A 22,542-nucleotide genomic window follows, 5' to 3' on the forward strand; every position below is an offset into this window, starting at 1 on the left:
TGTTATTTTCTCTCTCTCTCTCTCTGCTAGATTATATATTGCATTGAACTGCCGCTGCTAAGTTAACAGATTTCACGTCACATGCCGGTGATAATAAACCTGATTCTGATTCTGAGTAGAGCAGGGGAGTCAGCACGCAACCTTGTGGTACATCTCTGCTGATGGAGATCGTGGAGGAGATATTGTTGCCAATCTGAACTAACCGGCATCTGCAAGTGAAGAAATTGAGGATCCAATTGCACAAGGCCAAGGTCTTAAAGCTTATTGATTAGTTTTGAGGGGATGATGGTATTGAATGCTGAGTTGCAGTTGATAAAGAGCATCCTGATGTTTGCATTTTTGCTGACTAGATGTTCCAAGATTGAGTGAAGCAGCGAAATGGCATCTGCTGTGGACCTGTTGCTCTGCTAGGCAAAGTGGAGCTAGGCAAGTTGCTTCTCAGGTAGGAGTTGATATGTTTCATGGAAACATATAGAAAGCCTACAGCACAATACAGGCTCTTCGGCCCACAAAGTTGTGCCGAACATGTCCCTACCATAGAAATTACTAGGGTCATCCATAGCCCTCTATTTTTCTAAGCTCTATGTACCTAGCTAAAAATCTCTTAAAAGACCCTATCGTATCCGGCTCCACCACCACTGCCAGCAGCCCATTCTACGCACTCACCACTCTCTGAGTAAAAAACTTACCCCGGACATCTCCGCTGTACCTACTCCAAAGCACCTTAAACCTGTGCCCTCTTGTGCTATTTCAGCCCTGGGAAAAAGCCTCTGACTATCCACACGATCAATGCCTCTCATCATCTTGTACACCTCTGTCAGGTCACCTCTCATCGTCCATCACTCTAAGGAGAAAAGGCAGAGTTCACTCAACCTGTCTTCATAAGGTATGCTCCCAATCCAGGCAACATCCTTGTAAATCTCCCTTGCACCCCTTCTATGGTTTCCACATCCTTCCTGTAGTGAGGCGACTAGAACTGAGCACAGTACTCCAAGTGGGGTCTGACCAGGGTCCTATATAGCTGAAACATTACCTCTCAGCTCCTAAACTCAATCCCATGATTCATGAAGGCCAATACACCATACGCCTTCTTAACCACAGAGTCAACTTGTGCAGCTGCTTTGAGTGTCCTATGGACTCAGACCCCAAGATCCCTCTGATCCTCCACACTGCCAAGAGCCATTAATACTATATTCTATCATCATATTTGACCTACCAAAATGAACCACTTCACACTTAACATAGAACATAGAATTGTACAACACAGTACAGGCCCTTCGGCCCGCAATGTTGTGTCGATCCTCAAACCCTGCCTCCCATATATCCCCCCGCCTTAAATTCCTCCATATACCTGTCTACTAGTCTCTTAAATTTCACTAGTGTATCTGCCTCCACCACTGACTCAGGCAGTGCATTCCACGCACCAACCACTCTCTGAGTGAAAAACCTTCCTCTAATATCCCCCTTGAACTTCCCTCCCCTTACCTTAAAGCCATGTCCTCTTGTATTGAGCAGTGGTGCCCTGGGGAAGAGGTGCTGGCTGTCCACTCTATCTATTCCTCTTAATATCTTGTATGCCTCTATCATGTCTCCTCTCATTCTCCTTCTCTCCAAACAGTAAAGCCCTAGCTCCCTTAATCTCTGATCATAATCCATACTCTCTAAACCAGCCAGCATCCTGGTAAATCTCCGCTGTACCCTTTCCAATGCTTCCACATCCTTCCTATAGTGAGGCAACCAGAACTGGACACAGTACTCCAAGTGTGGCCTAACCAGAGTTTTATAGAGCTGCATCATTACCTCGTGACTCTTAAACTCTATCCCTCGACTTATGAAAGCTAACACCCCATAAGCTTTCTTAACTACCCTATCTATCTGTGAGGCAACTTTCAGAGATCTGTGGTCATGTACCCCCAGATCCCTCTGCTCCTCCACACTACCAAGTATCCTACCATTTACTTTGTATTCTGCCTTGGAGTTTGTCCTTCCAAAGTGTACCACCTCACACTTCTCCAGGTTGAACTCCATCTGCCAATTCTCAGCCCACTCCTGCATCCTATCAATGTCTCTCTGCAATCTTTGACAATCCTCTACACTATCTACAACACTACCAACCTTTGTGACGTCTGCAAACTTGCCAACACACCCTTCTACCCCCTCATCCAGGTCGTTAATAAAAATCACGAAAAGTAGAAGTCCAAGAACCAATCCTTGTGGGACACCACTAGTCACAACCTGATGCACCATCAATAACTCTCTCTGAGACGTAAAGGCGAGATATCGGCTTTTATTGACTGGAAGAAGGAACAAGCAGTGGTTGACCACCATACTACATCCTGGAGACAGAGAGGCCGGGCTCAGACCTCAATCGCCTTTATACCGGGGTCTGTGGGAGGAGCCACAGGAGCAGCCAGCAGGGGGTGTGTCCAGACAGGTACATGTAGTTCACCACACAACCCTCCAATCGGAATGTACTCCCTCCACCACGACCCTCTGCTTTCTGCAGGCAAGCCAATTCAGAATCAACCTGGCCAAACTTCCCTGGATCCCATGCCTTCTGACTTCTGGAATAAGCCTATTGGAACCTTAGGTGTGGAACCTTATTAAATGCCTTACTAAAATCCATGTAGATCACATCCACTGCACTACCCTCATCGATATGCCTGGTCACAACTCTAACAGGCTTGTTAGACACGATCTTCCCTTCACAAAGCCATGCTGACTGTCCCTGATCAGACCATGATTCTCTAAATGCCCATAGATCCTATCTCTAAGAATCTTTTCCAACAGCTTTCCCACGACAGATGTAAAGCTCACTGGTCTATAATTACCCAGACTATCCCTACTACCTTTTTTGAACAAGGGAACAACATTTGCCTTCCTCCAGTCCACTGGTGCCATTCCCGTGGACAACAAGGACATAAAGATCCTAGCCAGAGGCTCAGCAATCTCTTCCCTCGCCTCGTGGAGCAGCCTGGGGAATATTCCATCAGGCCCCGGGGACTTTTCCATCCTAATGTATTTTAACAACTCCAACAGCTCTTCTCCCTTAATATCAACATGCTCCAGAACTTCAACCTCACTCATATTGTCCTCACCGTCATCAAGTTCCCTGACTAGATTTTCTATTTCACTTGTTCCTTCACCTACCATTCTTTATCTTTCTCACCAGGACAAATATACCCCTAACATCCTGCAAGAGATCCCTAAACATCGACCACATGTCCATACGACATTTCCTTGCAAAAGCATCATCCCAATTCACACTCGCAAGTTCTAGCCTTATAGCCTCATAATTTGCCCTTCCCCAATTAAAAGTTTTCCTAAGGCCAGGGAGCGGTGGTCACTGTCCCCCAGATACTCACCCACTGAGAGATCTGTGACCTGACCCAGTTTGTTACCTAATACTAGATCTGGTAGTATTACCCATCTAAACCATTGGAACTAATCAGGTGCTAATCAATATTAGGGAAGTTAAAGTCATCCATGATAATAACCCTGTTATTTTTGCACCTTTCCAAAATCTGCCTCCCAATCTGCTCCTCGGTATCTCTGCTGCTACCAGGAGGTCAATAGAATACCCCCAATAGAGTAACTGCTCCCTTCCTGTTCCTGACTTCTACCCATACTGACTCAAAAGAGGATCCTGCTACATTACCCACCCTTTCTGTAGCTGTAATAGTATCCCTGACCAGTAATGCCACCCCTCCTCCCCTTTCCCCCACTCTATCCCTTTTAAAACACTGAAATCCGGGAATATTGAGAATCCATTCCTGCCCTGGTGCCAGCCAAGTCTCTGTAATGGCCACTACATCATAATTCCATGTATGTATTCAAGCTCTCAGTTCATCACCTTTGTTCCTGATGCTTCTTGCATTGAAGTACACGCACTTTAGCCCTTCTACCTTACTACCCTTACACCCTTTATTCTGCTTCTCTTTCCTCAAAGACTCTTTAAATGTTAGATCTGGCTTTACTCCATGCACTATACTTGCAGCTCTCGCATGTCCTTTATCCTCCTCCACCTCACTATCTGCTCTAACACTCTGGTTCCCCTCCCCCTGCAAATCTTGTTTAAACCCCCCCACCCCGGAGCAGCACTAGCAAACCTTCCCGCAAGGATATTAGTCCCCCTCCAGTTCAGGTGCAACCCATCCTGTCGGAACAGGTCCCACCTTCCCTGGAACAAGGCCCAATTGTCTAGAAACATGAAGCCCTTCCTCCTGCACCAACTCCTAAGCCACGTATTTAGCTGCATTATCTTCCTATTTCTAGCCTCACTAGCACGGGGCACTGGTAGCAATCCTCAGAGTGCAACCCTGGAGGTCCTGTCCTTCAACTTTGCACCTCACTCCCTAAACTCTCTTTGCAGGACCTCCTCCTTCTTCCTATCCACGTCACTGGTCCCTACGTGGACCCCGACATCTGGCTGCTCACCTTCCCTCTTGAGAATACTGAGAACTCGATCTGAGATATTGCAGACCCTGGCACCAGGGAGGCAACAGACCATTTGTGATTCTTGATCTGTCCCACAGAACCTCTTATCTATCCCAACTATCGAATCCCCTATCACTACTGCTCTCCTCTTTTCCCTCCTTCCCTTCTGAGCTGAGGGTCCAGTCTCGGTGCCAGAGATGTGACCACTGAAACTTATCCCTGGTAGTTCGTCCCCACCAATAGTATCCAAAACGGTACACTTATTTTTGATAGGAATGGCCACAGGGATGCTCTGCTCTTCCTGTCTATTCCCCTTCCCTCTCCTGACAGTCACCCTGCATCCTGTCTCCTGACTCTTAGGGGTGACTATCTCCTTGAAACTCCTGTCTATTTCTGCCTCTGCCTCATGAATGATTCGAAGTTCATCCAGCTCCAGCTCCAGTTCCCTAACTCAGTTTGTCAGGAGCTGCAGCTAGATGCACCTTTTGCAGGTGTAGTCATCAGGGACAATTGTGCTCGCCCTGACTTCCCACATTCTGCAAATGGAGCACTCGACTGCTCTAACTGCTGCCTCCATTACCTACTCCTAAGCTAATTAGATTAATTAAAGGAGCTTACCTGGCCTTACCTCACTGGAGCAAGTTCGTCCTCAGCCTCTGCTCGCCAAAGTCTCTCGAGCCAAAGCCTTCCTACTCTGTCTCCCACTACTCTGTCGCCCGCTCCGTTAACCTGCTCACTTTTTAAGCTCTCCTGCTGTCTCACAGGCTGACCTTCATGTGCTTGTGCTGTCATACCCCATTCAAACTGCCGAAGAAATGACCTTATCTGGGTTGACACTTATCTGGGTTGAGCTCCATCTGCCACTTCTCAGCCCAGTTTTGCTCCTATCAATGTCCCATTGTAACCTCTGACAGCCCTCTACACGATCCACAACACTCCCAACCTTTGTGTCCTCAGCAAATTTACTAACCAATCCGTCCACTTCCTCATCCAAGTCATTTATAAAAATCATGAAGAGTAAGGATCCCAGAACAGATCCCTGAGGCACACCACTGGTGACCAACCTCTATGCAGAATATGACACGTCTATAACCACTCTTTGCCTTCTGTGGGCAAGCCAGTTCTGGATCCACAGAGCAATGTCCCCTTGGATCCCATGCCTCCTTACTTTCTCAATAAGCCTTGCATGGGGTACCTTGTCAAATACCTTGCTGAAATCCATATACACTACATCCACTGCTCTTCCTTCATCAATGTGTTCAGTCACATTCTCAAAAAATTCAATCAGGCTCATAAGGAACGACATGCCGTTGACAAGGCCATGCTGACTATTCCTAATCATATTATACCTCTCCAAATGTTCATAAATCCTGCCTCTCAGGATCTTCTCCATCAAATTACCAACCACTGAAGTAAGACTAACTGGTCTATAATTTCCTGGGCTATTTCTACTCCCTTTATTGAATAAAGGAACAACATCCGCAACCCTCCAATCCTCTGGAACCTCTCTCGTCCCCATTGGTGATGCAAAGATCATCACCAGAGTCTCAGCAATCTCCTCCCTCACCTCCCACAGTAGCCTGGGGTACATCTCATCCAGTCCTGGCAACTGATCCAACTTGATGCTTTCCAAAAGCTCCAGCACATACTCTTTCTTAATAGCTACATGCTCAAGCTTTTTAGTCTGCTACAAGTCATCACTACAATCACCAAGGTCCTTTTGCATAGTGAATACTGAAGTAAAGTCTTCATTAAGTACCTCTGCTATTTCCTCCGGTTCCATACACACTTTCCCACTGTCACACTTGATAGGTCCTATTCTGTCACGTCTCATCCTCTTGCTCGTCACATAGTTTTAGAATGCCTTGGGGTTTTCTTTAATCCTGCTCGCCAAGGCCTTCTCATGGCCCTTCTGGCTCTCCTAATTTCCTTTTTAAGCTCCTTCCTGTTTGCCATAAAATCTTCTAGATCTCTAACATTACCTAGCTCTGAACATTTTGTACGCTTTTCTTTTCTTCTTGACTAGATTTATTACAGCCTTTGTACACCACGGTTCCTGTACCTTACCATAACTTCCCTGTCTCATTGGAATGTACCTGTGCAGAACTCCACACAAATATCCCCTGAACATTTGCCACATTTCTTCTGTACCTTTCCCTGAGAACATCTGTTCTCAATTTAAGCTTCCAAGTTCCTCACTGACCTCTCAAAGCACTTCATCACGGGGAGGGAATATTCGTTATTCATTATTCAATATTCATTGAAGCAGATCACTGCATTCTTCTTAGGCACCCGTACAGTTGAAACCTGCACGATTGCCAAAGCGAGATGTTAAAGACCTCAGTGAACACTCCAGCCAGTTGCTGAGCTCAGCCCAGTCCACCCAGGTGCTTCCCTTGGGTTCACCCTTCCAAGAGCAGCTTCAGAGACTGAAATCATAGGATCATGGGAGTTTGTCATGGCTCCTCCATGTTTTGATGATCAAGGCGAACATAGAAGCCATTGAGCTCCTCTGGAAATGAACCTATGTTGCTTGATTTAATGTTATAAGAACTGATCACATTCAAGCCCTGCCACAGCTGTCCAGCATCCTTCATTGAATCAAGTTTAGTCTGGAATTGCCACCACGCCCATGAGATAGCTTTCCGGAGGTCATACTCGGTCCTCTTGTAACTTTCTTGGTCACCAGACTTGAACGACTCTGATCCGGCAGATCATCTAGGGTTGGTTGGGGAAGTCTCTGGTTGACTTTGAGGGGACCGTCAGTGACAACCAAGGTGTATTAATTCAGATCCACAGAACATGGCCCAGTATATCGACTTGATCCACAGCTGCTCCTCTACCTCCTGTGAGGTATTGTGTTTCAGGAAGACAAATCTGAGTCAGATTTTCATAGGGAACAACCCGGACCCTAGGGAGTGTTATAGAACAGTGTGACCCAGGGGTACAGGGACATGGTTCCCTGAAAGTGGAGCCACAGGTAGACAGGGACCCTAGGGAGTGTCATAGAACAGTGTGACCCTGGGGTACAGGGACATGGTTCCCTGAAAGTGGAGCCACAGGTAGACAGGGACCCTGGGGAGTGTTGTGGAACAGTGTGACCCTGGGGTACAGGGACATGGTTCCCTGAAAGTGGAGTCTCAGGTAAGCAGGGCAGTGAAAAAGGCATTTGCCACGCTGACCTTCATCAGTCAGGGCAATGAGTACAGGAGTTGGGACGTTATGTTGACGTTGTACAAGACGTTGGTGAGACCGCACTCGGAGTGTTGTGTTCAGTTCTGGTTGCCCCGCTGTAGGAAAGACGCCATTGAGCAGTGTTGGGCACAAAGAAGTTTTATGAGGATGTTACTGGGACTTGAGGGACTGAGTTATGGAGAGAGATTGGACAGGTTGGGACTTTATTCCTTGGAGTGTAGGAGATGGAGGGGTGACCTTACATAGGCGTATAAAACCACGAGGGGCACAGTTAGGGTGACTGAGTGGTCTTTTTCCACATGGCTGAGTAATCAAGAACCAGAGATCACAGGTCTAAGGTGAGAAGGGAGGGAGATTTAATAGGGACCCGAGGGGCAACTTTTTCACCCAGTGGTCCATCTATAGAAGGAGTTGCCAGAGTAAGTGGTTGAGGCAGGAACATTAACAACATTTAAAAGGTCCTTGAACAAATACATGGATTGGAAAGGTTTAGAGTGACACGTGCAGTACCGTCGATGAGAATCTATAGCAGGATAGTCCAGTTGGACTGAAGGGACTGTTTCATTACTGTGAGACTCTGGGTCCAATTCTTGCTGAATTAGATGTAAGTATTATGTTTCCCAGAGAGCTGGAGAAGGGAAGCAAAGGGCAACTTAAAGAGCTTTTTGGCATGTTGAAAATTGCTTCCTGTACCATCCCCTTATCTGCATCTTTGAACATTGTTTCTCTCTCACAGTGGTACACTCTGCATGGCAGATTCTGATCAAATTTAACTGGTGTTGAGCCACAGAGAAAATTTACAAGGATGTTGCCGAGACTTGAGGACCTGAGTTACAGGGAAAGGTTAACTTTACTCCCTGGAAAATGAAGGGAGATCTTATAGAATTGTATGAAATGATGAGGGGTATAGATAGGGTGAATGCATGCAGGCTTTTTCCCCTTACATAGGATGAGAGTACAACCAGAGGGCAGAGCTCATTGTCAGCAAAACCAAGGAAATGATTGTGAACTTTAGGGAAGGGAACACAACACAAAAGATTCTGCAAATACTGGAAATCCAGAACAATACACAGAAAATGCTGGAGGAACTCAGTATGCTGGAGGAAGATGTATGGAAATGAATAAACAGCTATGGACTGAATACTGAGAATTGAACACACATCCACCACTATCTCTGGCAGTTCATCAATAAGGGCTCATCCAGGATTTGAACCTGGGACCTCTCACACATGAAGCAAGAATCATACCCCTTGACCAACAAGCCAATTTAGGATTAATTAAGGATCTTGACCTGGAACATCAACTACTTAACAATTTCTCTGATGCTGCTTGACTTGCTGAGTTCCTCCAACATTTTGTGAGTGTTACTTCAGAAAGGAGAAGTCAGGAATGCACACACCAGTCCTCATTGAGGTACCAGTGGTGCAAAGAGTGACCAGTTTCATGTTCACCATCTCCTGGGCCCAACATATTGATGCAGTCACAAGGAAGGCACACTAGTGTCTATATTTCATTAGGAGTTTGAGAAGTCACCACAGATTCTAGCAAATTTCTACAGATGTATGATGGAGTGTATTCTAACTGGTTATATCACCGTCTGGTATGGTACGTCACCACAGATTTTAGCAAATTTCTACAGATGTACGATGGAGAGTATTTTAACTGGTTGTATCACCGTCTGGTGTAGAGGGATCACTGCACAGGGTTGCAGACTCAAACCGCTCCTCCCCACCATCAAGGGCATCATCGGCTACCACATGCCCTCTTCTCATCATTACCTGTGGGGACGAGGTACAAGAGACTGAAGACTCAGCTTCTTGCCCTCTGCTAGCAGATTTCCAGTCTATGAACACTTCCTTATCTTGCTGCTCCAAAACAACCAATTTCACTAATACGTCAGTGATTATAAACCTGATTCTGATTCAAAAGTATTTCTGATACAAAGAAGGTGGAGTTCAGGTAGACAATAAGGTGCAAGGTGAGATCGATGTGAAGTCAAGACCATATCTTATTGTACTGAGGAACAACTCAATAGTCTTATAGAAGCTGTCCTTGAGCCTGTTGGGACGTACTTAGAGGCTTTGGTATCTTCTGCCCAATGTATGAGAGGAGAAGAGAGAATGTCAAGATCTCTGAGGATCTAACCTGGTCCCAACATATCGATGTAGATATAAAGAAGGCAAGACCATGACTATACTTTATTAGGGGTTTGAAGAGATTTGGTATGACAACAAATAACACTTAAAAACTTCTATAGTTGTACTGTGGAGAGCATTCTGACAGGCTGCATCACTGTCTGGTATGGAAGGGCTACTGCACAGGACCAAAAGAATCTGCAGAAGGTTGTAAATCTAGTCAGCTGCATTTTGGGTGCTAGCCTATAAAGTACCCAGGACATCTTCAAGGAGCGGTGTCTCAGAAAGACAGCGTCCATTATTAAGGACGTCCAGCACCCAGGGCAGGCCCTTTTCTCACTGTTACCATCAGGAAGAAGGTACAGAAGCCTGAAGACACATATTCAACTATTCAGGAACAGCTTCTTCCCCTCTGCAATCTGACTCCCAAATGGATATTGAATCTTTGGACACTACCTCACTTTTTAAAAAAATACACTATTTCTGTTTTTTTAAAATCTATTCAATATACATATACTGTAATTAATTTACTTATTTATTATTATTTTTATTTTATTTTTCTCTCTGCATTGAACTGCCGCTGCTACGTTAACAAATTTCACATCACACGCCGGTGATAATAAACCTGATTCTGATTCTGAATGTCTGGGGTGGGTGGAGACTTTTGATTATACTGGGTATACTTTACTGAGTCAGTGGGAAGCATAGACAGAGTCCATGGAGGGGAGGCTGGTTTCCGTGATATGCTGAGCTGTGTCCACAACTCTCTGTGGTTTCCTGTGGTCCCGGGCGAAGCAGTTGCCGTACCGAGCTGTGATGCTTTCTGTGGGGCATCGGTGAAAATCGGTGAGGGTCGATGGGGACATGCTGAGTTTCTTTCACCTCCTGAGTAAGTTGAGGCATTAGTGAGGTTTTTGGACATGGCATTTACATGGTTTGCCCGTTGGTGATGTTAATACCTGGAGGTCAAGGCTCTCATCTTGCTGTTTGGAAGCAAGAATGAGGCCATTCTTCAGGAACTAGGGTAAGCTCCTTGACACTCATATCAGATGTACAAAACAGCACCGGTTTATCTTTGCAAAATGCGTCATTCACACTTATCAGTATTGAAATGCTTGCCACTCCTCAGCCCACTTCCCGAACTGATCAATGATAAACTTTTTCATCATTAACAGCACTTCAGCTCATCTCATCTGCAGAATCACTGAGCAAGCCTTGTACATTCATAATTAAATCTTTCTGCAGTGTCCTGTCACAGACTCCTGAGGTAAATTCACATCGAAATCCTCCTGCAGCATCCTGTCACAGACTCCTGGGGTCAGACAGAGTGAATCTCCCTGCACACCATCCCATCACACACTCCCGGGGGGTCAGACACAGGGTGAAGCTCCCTCCACCCTGTCCCATCACACACTCCTGGGGTCAGACACAGAATTAAAGTCCACTCAGGGATGCCAGCAGGCAGCCATTTTGCCCTGTCATTAACCTCTGGGACAAAGGAGGACAAACACCATCTCATTGGTGCCAACCGTTGGCATAGCTAGACTCAAGACCGTCTGGTACACAATTCTGGCTGTGGCTTGTATCTTGAGACAGTGATCAAGTTGGCAGGGGGCAAAGGTCAACACAAAATTGGCTCCCTTAGCCCTGCTACTGTGGCAAATCATTACCCCAGTACATTAAATCCCAACAATATGAAGTGCCCAGAAGGGGAAGGCAGACCCACTCCTCACGCTATTACCAGCCACGTCTTCTCCACCACCAACCCCACAGCACCATTATCCACCCCCTTCCTCCATTTTCAAATCGTAACCGTCACCATTTTTCCTCCCGCCCACTCCCCCACCCGCTACTTAACGGATAGCGCCGACTGGCCAATAGACGAGGATGGTGGCGCTGACCGACGTTAAGCGCAGAACCAATAGATGGCCTACTGGGGTCGGGAGGCGGACCTTCCGGGAGAGGGCTGATAAGGGTGTAGGATACGGGCCACTTCCTGTGCGGCTCGGGCTGCCGCCGAGAACGGAGCTCCTGTTTGGTTACTACGTTCCGGTACGTTCTCCATCCAGCCGGTCAGGGCGCGGGGGAAACGGGGCTGACGTGCAGAAATTCATGGCGAAATCGTTTGGGGAAGTTGGATTAACATAGCCAGGATCTGCGATTCAATGGGAGGTTGACGTGACAACTTCCTGGTTACAGAAAGATATATAATATAGAGGGAGTGTCACCCCGGGAGTGAATGGGACAGTGTGAGGGGAGTGTCACCCCGGGAGTGAATGGGACAGTGTGTGGGGAGTCTCTACCCCGGGAGTGAATGGGACAGTGTGAGGGGAGTGTCACCCCGGGAGTGAATGGGACAGTGTGTGGGAAGTCTCTCCCTGGGAGTGAATGGGACAGTGTGAGGGGAGTCTCTACCCCGGGAGTGAATGGGACAGTGTGAGGGGAGTGTCACCCCGGGAGTGAATGGGACAGTGTGTGGGGAGTCTCTACCCCGGGAGTGAATGGGACAGTGTGTGGGGAGTGTCACCCCGGGAGTGAATGGGACAGTGTGTGGGGAGTGTCACCCCGGGAGTGAATGGGACAGTGTGTGGGAAGTCTCTCCCTGGGAGTGAATGGGACAGTGTGAGGGGAGTGTCACCCCGGGAGTGAATGGGACAGTGTGATGGGAGTGTCACCCCGGGAGTGAATGGGACAGTGTGTGGGGAGCGTCACCCCGGGAGTGAATGGGACAGTGTGTGGGGAGCGTCACCCCGGGAGTGAATGGGACAGTGTGTGGGGAGCGTCACCCCGGGAGTGAATGGGACAGTGTGATGGGAGTGTCACCCCGGGAGTGAATGGGACAGTGTGAGGGGAGTGTCACTCCGGGAGTGAATGGGACAGTGTGAGGGGAGTGTCACCCCGGGAGTGAATGGGACGGTGTGATGGGAGTGTCACCCCGGGAGTGAATGGGACAGTGTGAGGGGAGTGTCACCCCGGGAGTGAATGGGACAGTGTGAGGGGAGTGTCACCCCGGGAGTGAATGGGACAGTGTGATGGGAGTGTCACCCCGGGAGTGAATGGGACAGTGTGATGGGAGTGTCACCCCGGGAGTGAATGGGACAGTGTGATGGGAGAGTCACCCCGGGAGTGAATGGGACAGTGTGATGGGAGAGTCACCCCGGGAGTGAATGGGACAGTGTGATGGGAGAGTCACCCCGGGAGTGAATGGGACAGTGTGAGGGGAGTGTCACCCCGGGAGTGAATGGGACAGTGTGATGGGAGTGTCACCCCGGGAGTGAATGGGACAGTGTGATGGGAGTGTCACCCCGGGAGTGAATGGGACAGTGTGAGGGGAGGGTCACACCGGGAGTGAATGGGACGGTGTGTGGGGAGAGTCACCCCGGGAGTGAATGGGACAGTGTGAGGGGAGTGTCACCCCGGGAGTGAATGGGACAGTGTGATGGGAGTGTCACCCCGGGAGTGAATGGGACAGTGTGATGGGAGTGTCACCCCGGGAGTGAATGGGACAGTGTGAGGGGAGGGTCACACCGGGAGTGAATGGGACGGTGTGTGGGGAGAGTCACCCCGGGAGTGAATGGGACAGTGTGAGGGGAGTGTCACCCCGGGAGTGAATGGGACAGTGTGATGGGAGTGTCACCCCGGGAGTGAATGGGACAGTGTGTGGGAAGTCTCTCCCTGGGAGTGAATGGGACAGTGTGTGGGGAGCGTCACCCCGGGAGTGAATGGGACAGTGTGAGGGGAGTGTCACCCTGGGAGTGAATGGGACAGTGTGTGGGGAGGCTCTACCCGGGAGTGAATGGGACGGTGTGAGGGGAGAGTCACCCCGGGAGTGAATGGGACGGTGTGTGGGGAATGTCACCCCGGGACTGAATGGGACAGTGTGTGGGGAGTCTCTACCCCGGGAGTGAATGGGACAGTGTGTGGGGAGCGTCACCCCGGGAGTGAATGGGACAGTGTGTGGGGAGTCTCTACCCCGGGAGTGAATGGGACAGTGTGTGGGGAGTGTCACCCCGGGAGTGAATGGGACAGTGTGTGGGGAGCGTCACCCCGGGAGTGAATGGGACAGTGTGTGGGGAGCGTCACCCCGGGAGTGAATGGGACAGTGTGAGGGCTGTCTCTCCCCGGGAGTGAATGGGACGGTGTGTGGGGAGTGTCACCCCGGGAGTGAATGGGACAGTGTGTGGGGAGTCTCTACCCCGGGAGTGAATGGGACAGTGTGTGGGGAGTGTCACCCCGGGAGTGAATGGGACAGTGTGTGGGGAGTGTCACCCCGGGAGTGAATGGGACAGTGTGAGGGGAGTCTCTCCCCGGGAGTGAATGGGACAGTGTGTGGGGAATGTCACCCCGGGAGTGAATGGGACAGTGTGTGTGAAGTCTCTACCCCGGGAGTGAATGGGACAGTGTGAGGGGAGTGTCACCCCGGGAGTGAATGGGACAGTGTGAGGGCTGTCTCTCCCCGGGAGTGAATGGGACGGTGTGTGGGGAATGTTACCCCGGGAGTGAATGGGACGGTGTGTGGGAAATGTCACCCCGGGAGTGAATGGGACAGTGTGAGGGCTGTCTCTCCACGGGAGTGAATGGGACAGTGTGAGGGCTGTCTCTCCACGGGAGTGAATGGGACAGTGTGAGGGCTGTCTCTCCCCGGGAGTGAATGGGACGGTGTGTGGGGAGTGTCACCCCGGGAGTGAATGGGACGGTGTGTGGGGAGTCTCTCCCCGGGAGTGAATGGGACGGTGTGTGGGGAGTCTCCACCCGGGAGTGAATGGGACAGTGTGAGGGGAGGCTCTACCCGGGAGTGAATGGGACGGTGTGTGGGGAATGTCACCCCGGGAGTGAATGGGACGGTGTGTGGGGAATGTCACCCCGGGAGTGAATGGGACAGTGTGAGGGCTGTCTCTCCCCGGGAGTGAATGGGACGGTGTGTGGGGAGTCTCCACCCGGGAGTGAATGGGACGGTGTGAGGGGAGTCTCTCCCCGGGAGTGAATGGGACAGTGTGAGGGGAGGCTCTACCCGGGAGTGAATGGGACAGTGTGTGGGGAGCGTCACCCCGGGAGTGAATGGGACAGTGTGGGGAGTCTCTCCCCGGGAGTGAATGGGACTGTGTGTGGGGAGTCTCTTCCCGGGAGTGAATGGGACAGTGTGAGGGGAGGCTCTACCCGGGAGTGAATGGGACAGTGTGAGGGGAGGCTCTACCCGGGAGTGAATGGGACGGTGTGAGGGGAGCGTCACCCCGGGAGTGAATGGGACGGTGTGTGGGGAGCGTCACCCCGGGAGTGAATGGGACAGTGTGTGGGGAGCGTCACCCCGGGAATGAATGGGACGGTGTGTGGGGCGCGTCACCCCGGGAGTGAATGGGACGGTGTGTGGGGAGCGTCACCCCGGGAGTGAATGGGACGGTGTGTGGGGAGCGTCACCCCGGGAGTGAATGGGACGGTGTGTGGGGAGCGCCACCTCCGGAGTGAATGGGACGGTGTGAGGGGAGCGTAACCCCGGGAGTGAATGGGACGGTGTGAGGGGAGCGTCACCCCGGGAATGAATGGGACGGTGTGTGGGGCGCGTCACCCCGGGAGTGAATGGGACGGTGTGTGGGGAGCGTCACCCCGGGAGTGAATGGGTCTGTGTGTGGGGAGCGTCACCCCGGGAGTGAATGGGACTGTGTGTGGGGAGTCTCTCCCCGGGAGTGAATGGGACAGTGTGAGGGGACTGTCACCGCCGGGAGTGAATGAGACAGTGTGTGGGGAGTGTCACCCCGGGAGTGAATGGGACAGTGTGTGGGGAGTGTCACCCCGGGAGTGAATGGGACGGTGTGTGGGGAGTCTCTCCCCGGGAGTGAATGGGACGGTGTGTGGGGAGTGTCACCCCGGGAGTGAATGGGACAGTGTGTGGGGAGTGTCACCCCGGGAGTGAATGGGACAGTGTGTGGGGAGTCTCTCCCCGGGAGTGAATGGGACAGTGTGTGGGGAGGCTCTACCCGGGAGTGAATGGGACAGTGTGTGGGGAGTGTCACCCCGGGAGTGAATGGGACAGTGTGTGGGGAGCGTCACCCCGGGAGTGAATGGGACAGTGTGTGGGGAGTCTCTCCCCGGGAGTGAATGGGACAGTGTGTCGGGAGGCTCTACCCGGGAGTGAATGGGACGGTGTGAGGGTAGCGTCTCCCAGGGAGTGAATGGGACGGTGTGAGGGTAGCGTCTCCCAGGGAGTGAATGGGACGGTGTGTGGGGAGCGTCTCCCCGGGAGTGAATGGGACAGTGTGTGGGGAGTCTCTCCCCGGGAGTGAATGGGACGGTGTGTGGGGAGTGTCTCCCCGGGAGTGAATGGGACGGTGGGTGGGGAGTGTCTCCCCGGGAGTGAATGGGACGGTGTGTGGGGAGTGTCACCCCGGGAGTGAATGGGACAGTGTGTGGGGAGTCTCTACCCGGGAGTGAATGGGACAGTGTGTGGTGAGGCTCTACCCGGGAGTGAATGGGACGGTGTGAGGGGAGCGTCACCCCGGTGTGAATGGGACGGTGTGAGGGGAGCGTCACCCCGGGAGTGAATGGGACGGTGTGAGGGGAGCGTCACCCCGGGAGTGCATGGGACTGTGTGTGGGGAGCGTCAACCCGGGAGTGGATGGGAGTGTGTGTTGGGAGCGTCACCCCGGGAGTGGATGGGACTGTGTGTGGGGAGTCTCTCCCCGGGAGTGAATGGGACAGTGTGAGGGGAGCGTCACCCCGGGAGTGAATGGGACTGTGTGAGGGGAGTGTCACCCCGGGAGTGAATGGGACGGTGTGTGGGGAGTGTCACCCCGGGAGTGAATGGGACGGTGTGTGGGGAGCGTCACCCCGGGAGTGGATGGGACTGTGTGTGGGGAGTGTCACCCCGGGAGTGAATGGGACGGTGTGTGGGGAGCGTCACCCCGGGAGTGAATGGGACAGTGTGAGGGGAGCGTCACCCCGGGAGTGAATGGGACAGTGTGAGGGGAGTGTCACCCCGGGAGTGAATGGGACAGTGTGAGGGGAGTCTCTCCCCGGGAGTGAATGGGACAGTGTGTGGGGAGTGTCACCCCGGGAGTGAATGGGACGGTGTGAGGGGAGTCTCTCCCCGGGAGTGAATGGGACGGTGTGTGGGGAGTGTCACCCCGGGAGTGAATGGGACGGTGTGAGGGGAGCGTCACCCCGGGAGTGAATGGGACGGTGTGAGGGGAATGTCACCCCGGGAGTGAATGGGACGGTGTGTGGGGAGCGTCACCCCGGGAGTGAATGGGACAGTGTGAGGGGAGCGTCACCCCGGGAGTGAATGGGACAGTGTGAGGCCTGTCTCTCCCCGGGAGTCCATGGGTCGGTGTGTGGGGAATGTTACCCCGGGAGTGAAAGGGACGGTGTGTGGGGAATGTTACCCCAGGAGGTGAATGGGACGGTGTGTGGGGAATGTCACCCCGGGAGTGAATGGGACGGTGTGTGGGGAATGTCACCCCGGGAGTGAATGGGACAGTGTGAGGGCTGTCTCTCCACGGGAGTGAATGGGACAGTGTGAGGGCTGTCTCTCCCCGGGAGTGAATGGGACGGTGTGTGGGGAGTGTCACCCCGGGAGTGAATGGGACGGTGTGTGGGGAGTGTCACCCCGGGAGTGAATGGGACGGTGTGTGGGGAGTCTCTCCCCGGGAGTGAATGGGACGGTGTGTGGGGAGTCTCCACCCGGGAGTGAATGGGACGGTGTGAGGGGAGTCTCTCCCCGGGAGTGAATGGGACAGTGTGTGGGGAGTCTCTCCCCGGGAGTGAATGGGACAGTGTGAGGGGAGGCTCTACCCGGGAGTGAATGGGACAGTGTGTGGGGAGCGTCACCCCGGGAGTGAATGGGACAGTGTGGGGAGTCTCTCCCCGGGAGTGAATGGGACTGTGTGTGGGGAGTCTCTTCCCGGGAGTGAATGGGACAGTGTGAGGGGAGGCTCTACCCGGGAGTGAATGGGACAGTGTGAGGTGAGGCTGTACCCGGGAGTGAATGGGACGGTGTGAGGGGAGCGTCACCCCGGGAGTGAATGGGACGGTGTGAGGGGAGCGTCACCCCGGGAGTGAATGGGACGGTGTGTGGGGAGCGTCACCCCGGGAGTGAATGGGACGGTGTGAGGGGAGCGTCACCCCGGGAGTGAATGGGACGGTGTGAGGGGAGCGTCACCCCGGGAGTGAATGGGACGGTGTGTGGGGAGCGTCACCCCGGAGAGTGAATGGGACGGTGTGTGGGGAGCGTCACCCCGGGAGTGAATGGGACGGTGTGAGGGGAGCGTCACCCCGGGAGTGAATGGGACGGTGTGAGGGGAGCGTCACCCCGGGAGTGAATGGGACGGTGTGTGGGGAGCGTCACCCCGGAGAGTGAATGGGACGGTGTGTGGGGAGCGTCACCCCGGGAGTGAATGGGACGGTGTGAGGGGAGCGTCACCCCGGGAGTGAATGGGACGGTGTGAGGGGAGCGTCACCCCGGGAGTGAATGGGACGGTGTGAGGGGAGCGTCACCCCGGGAGTGAATGGGACGGTGTGAGGGGAGCGTCACCCCGGGAGTGAATGGGACGGTGTGAGGGGAGCGTCACCCCGGGAGTGAATGGGACGGTGTGAGGGGAGCGTCACCCCGGAGAGTGAATGGGACGGTGTGTGGGGAGCGTCACCCCGGTGAGTGAATGGGACGGTGTGAGGGGAGCGTCACCCCGGAGAGTGAATGGGACGGTGTGTGGGGAGCGCCACCACCGGAGTGAATGGGACGGTGTGAGGGGAGCGTCACCCCGGGAGTGAATGGGACGGTGTGTGGGGAGCGTCACCCCGGTGAGTGAATGGGACGGTGTGTGGGGAGCGTCTCCCCGGGAGTGAATGGGACGGTGTGAGGGGAGCGTCACCCCGGGAGTGAATGGGACAGTGTGTGGGGAGCGTCACCCCGGGAGTGAATGGGACAGTGTGTGGGGAGCGTCACCCCGGGAGTGAATGGGACAGTGTGTGGGGAGCGTCACCCCGGAGAGTGAATGGGACGGTGTGTGGGGAGCGCCACCTCCGGAGTGAATGGGACGGTGTGTGGGGAGCGTCACCCCGGGAGTGAATGGGACAGTGTGTGGGGAGCGTCTCCCCGGGAGTGAATGGGACAGTGTGTGGGGAGCGTCACCCCGGGAGTGAATGGGACAGTGTGTGGGGAGCGTCACCCCGGGAGTGAATGGGACAGTGTGTGGGGAGCGTCACCCCGGGAGTGAATGGGACAGTGTGTGGGGAGCGTCACCCCGGGAGTGAATGGGACGGTGTGTGGGGAGCGTCACCCCGGGAGTGGATGGGACGGTGTGTGTGGAGCGTCACCCCGGGAGTGAATGGGACAGTGTGTGGGGAGCGTCACCCCGGAGAGTAAATGGGACGGTGTGTGGGGAGCGCCACCTCCGGAGTGAATGGGACGGTGTGAGGGGAGCGTCACCCCGGGAGTGAATGGGACAGTGTGAGGGGAGCGCCACCTCCGGAGTGAATGGGACGGTGTGAGGGGAGCGTCACCCCGGGAGTGAATGGGACAGTGTGAGGGGAGCGCCACCACCGGAGTGAATGGGACGGTGTGAGGGGAGCGTCACCCCGGAGAGTGAATGGGACAGTGTGTGGGGAGCGTCACCCCGGTGAGTGAATGGGACGGTGTGAGGGGAGCGTCACCCCGGGAGTGAATGGGACGGTGTGTGGGGAGCGTCACCCCGGGAGTGGATGGGACGGTGTGTGTGGAGCGTCACCCCGGGAGTGAATGGGACGGTGTGAGGGGAATGTCACCCCGGGTGTGAATGGGACAGTGTGAGGGGAGGCTCTCCCCGGGAGTGAATGGGACAGTGTGAGGGGAGCGTCACCCCGGGAGTGAATGGGACAGTGTGTGGGGAGTCTCTCCCCGGGAGTGAATGGGACGGTGTGTGGGGAATGTTACCCCGGGAGTGAATGGGACGGTGTGTGGGGAATGTCACCCCGGGAGTGAATGGGACAGTGTGAGGGCTGTCTCTCCACGGGAGTGAATGGGACAGTGTGAGGGGAGGCTCTACCCGGGAGTGAATGGGACGGTGTGAGGGGAGCGTCACCCCGGGAGTGATAGGGACGGTGTGAGGGGAGCATCACCCCGGGAGTGAATGGGACGGTGTGTGGGGAGCGTCACGCCGGGAGTGAATGGGACGGTGTGTGGGGAGCGTCACCCCGGGAGTGAATGGGACGGTGTGTGGGGAGCGCCACCTCCGGAGTGAATGGGACGGTGTGAGGGGAGCGTCACCCCGGGAGTGAATGGGACAGTGTGTGGGGAGCGTCACCCCGGGAGTGAATGGGACAGTGTGTGGGGAGCGTCACCCCGGGAGTGAATGAGACAGTGTGTGGGGAGCGTCACCCCGGGAGTGAATGGGACGGTGTGTGGGGAGCGCCACCTCCGGAGTGAATGGGACGGTGTGAGGGGAGTGTCACCCCGGGAGTGAATGGGACGGTGTGTGGGGAGCGTCACCCCGGGAGTGGATGGGACGGTGTGTGGGGAGCGTCACCCCGGGAGTGAATGGGACTGTGTGTGGGGAGCGTCACCCCGGGAGTGAATGGGACTGTGTGTGGGGAGTCTCTCCCCGGGAGTGAATGGGACAGTGTGAGGGGACTGTCACCCCGGGAGTGAATGAGACAGTGTGTGGGGAGTGTCACCCCTGGAGTGAATGGGACAGTGTGTGGGGAGTGTCACCCCGGGAGTGAATGGGACAGTGTGTGGGGAGTCTCTCCCCGGGAGTGAATGGGACAGTGTGTGGGGAGTCTCTCCCCGGGAGTGAATGGGACAGTGTGTCGGGAGGCTCTACCCGGGAGTGAATGGGACAGTGTGATGGGAGCGTCACCCCGGGAGTGAATGGGACGGTGTGAGGGTAGCGTCTCCCAGGGAGTGAATGGGACGGTGTGTGGGGAGCGTCTCCCCGGGAGTGAATGGGACAGTGTGTGGGGAGTCTCTCCCCGGGAGTAGATGGGACGGTGTGTGGGGAGTCTCTCCCCGGGAGTGAATGGGACAGTGTGAGGGGAGTGTCACCCCGGGAGTGAATGGGACAGTGTGTGGGGAGTGTCACCCCGGGAGTGAATGGGACAGTGTGTGGGGAGCGTCACCCCGGGAGTGAATGGGACAGTGTGTGGGGAGCGTCACCCCGGGAGTGAATGGGACAGTGTGTGGGGAGCGTCACCCCGGGAGTGAATGGGACGGTGTGTGGGGAGCGTCACCCCGGGAGTGGATGGGACGGTGTGTGTGGAGCGTCACCCCGGGAGTGAATGGGACAGTGTGTGGGGAGCGTCACCCCGGAGAGTGAATGGGACGGTGTGTGGGGAGCGCCACCTCCGGAGTGAATGGGACGGTGTGAGGGGAGCGTCACCCCGGGAGTGAATGGGACAGTGTGAGGGGAGCGCCACCACCGGAGTGAATGGGACGGTGTGAGGGGAGCGTCACCCCGGAGAGTGAATGGGACAGTGTGTGGGGAGCGTCACCCCGGTGAGTGAATGGGACGGTGTGAGGGGAGCGTCACCCCGGGAGTGAATGGGACGGTGTGTGGGGAGCGTCACCCCGGGAGTGGATGGGACGGTGTGTGTGGAGCGTCACCCCGGGAGTGAATGGGACGGTGTGAGGGGAATGTCACCCCGGGTGTGAATGGGACAGTGTGAGGGGAGGCTCTCCCCGGGAGTGAATGGGACAGTGTGAGGGGAGCGTCACCCCGGGAGTGAATGGGACAGTGTGTGGGGAGTCTCTCCCCGGGAGTGAATGGGACGGTGTGTGGGGAATGTTACCCCGGGAGTGAATGGGACGGTGTGTGGGGAATGTCACCCCGGGAGTGAATGGGACAGTGTGAGGGCTGTCTCTCCACGGGAGTGAATGGGACAGTGTGAGGGGAGGCTCTACCCGGGAGTGAATGGGACGGTGTGAGGGGAGCGTCACCCCGGGAGTGATAGGGACGGTGTGAGGGGAGCATCACCCCGGGAGTGAATGGGACGGTGTGTGGGGAGCGTCACCCCGGGAGTGAATGGGACGGTGTGTGGGGAGCGTCACCCCGGTGAGTGAATGGGACAGTGTGTGGGGAGCGTCACCCCGGGAGTGAATGGGACGGTGTGTGGGGAGCGCCACCTCCGGAGTGAATGGGACGGTGTGAGGGGAGCGTCACCCCGGGAGTGAATGGGACAGTGTGTGGGGAGCGTCACCCCGGGAGTGAATGGGACAGTGTGTGGGGAGCGTCACCCCGGGAGTGAATGAGACAGTGTGTGGGGAGCGTCACCCCGGGAGTGAATGGGACGGTGTGTGGGGAGCGCCACCTCCGGAGTGAATGGGACGGTGTGAGGGGAGTGTCACCCCGGGAGTGAATGGGACGGTGTGTGGGGAGCGTCACCCCGGGAGTGGATGGGACGGTGTGTGGGGAGCGTCACCCCGGGAGTGAATGGGACTGTGTGTGGGGAGCGTCACCCCGGGAGTGAATGGGACTGTGTGTGGGGAGTCTCTCCCCGGGAGTGAATGGGACAGTGTGAGGGGACTGTCACCCCGGGAGTGAATGAGACAGTGTGTGGGGAGTGTCACCCCTGGAGTGAATGGGACAGTGTGTGGGGAGTGTCACCCCGGGAGTGAATGGGACAGTGTGTGGGGAGTCTCTCCCCGGGAGTGAATGGGACAGTGTGTGGGGAGTCTCTCCCCGGGAGTGAATGGGACAGTGTGTCGGGAGGCTCTACCCGGGAGTGAATGGGACAGTGTGATGGGAGCGTCACCCCGGGAGTGAATGGGACGGTGTGAGGGTAGCGTCTCCCAGGGAGTGAATGGGACGGT

The 22,542-nt window shown here is 54.6% G+C and overlaps 1 protein-coding gene across 1 annotated transcript in view; it reads left to right on the plus strand.

The window, feature by feature from the left end:
* LOC140715698 (lysophospholipid acyltransferase 7-like) overlaps positions 1-22,542 on the plus strand; it is a 170,944-nt gene that overhangs the window by 7,415 nt on the left and 140,987 nt on the right. The window contains exon 2 of the mRNA XM_073028067.1: positions 11,749-11,819. Coding sequence (XP_072884168.1) covers positions 11,749-11,819 — 71 coding nt within the window. The remainder of the gene's footprint in view (positions 1-11,748; positions 11,820-22,542) is intronic.

The sequence above is a fragment of the Hemitrygon akajei genome, chromosome 24 (assembly GCF_048418815.1).
Source record: "Hemitrygon akajei chromosome 24, sHemAka1.3, whole genome shotgun sequence".
NCBI classification, from domain to species: domain Eukaryota; kingdom Metazoa; phylum Chordata; class Chondrichthyes; order Myliobatiformes; family Dasyatidae; genus Hemitrygon; species Hemitrygon akajei.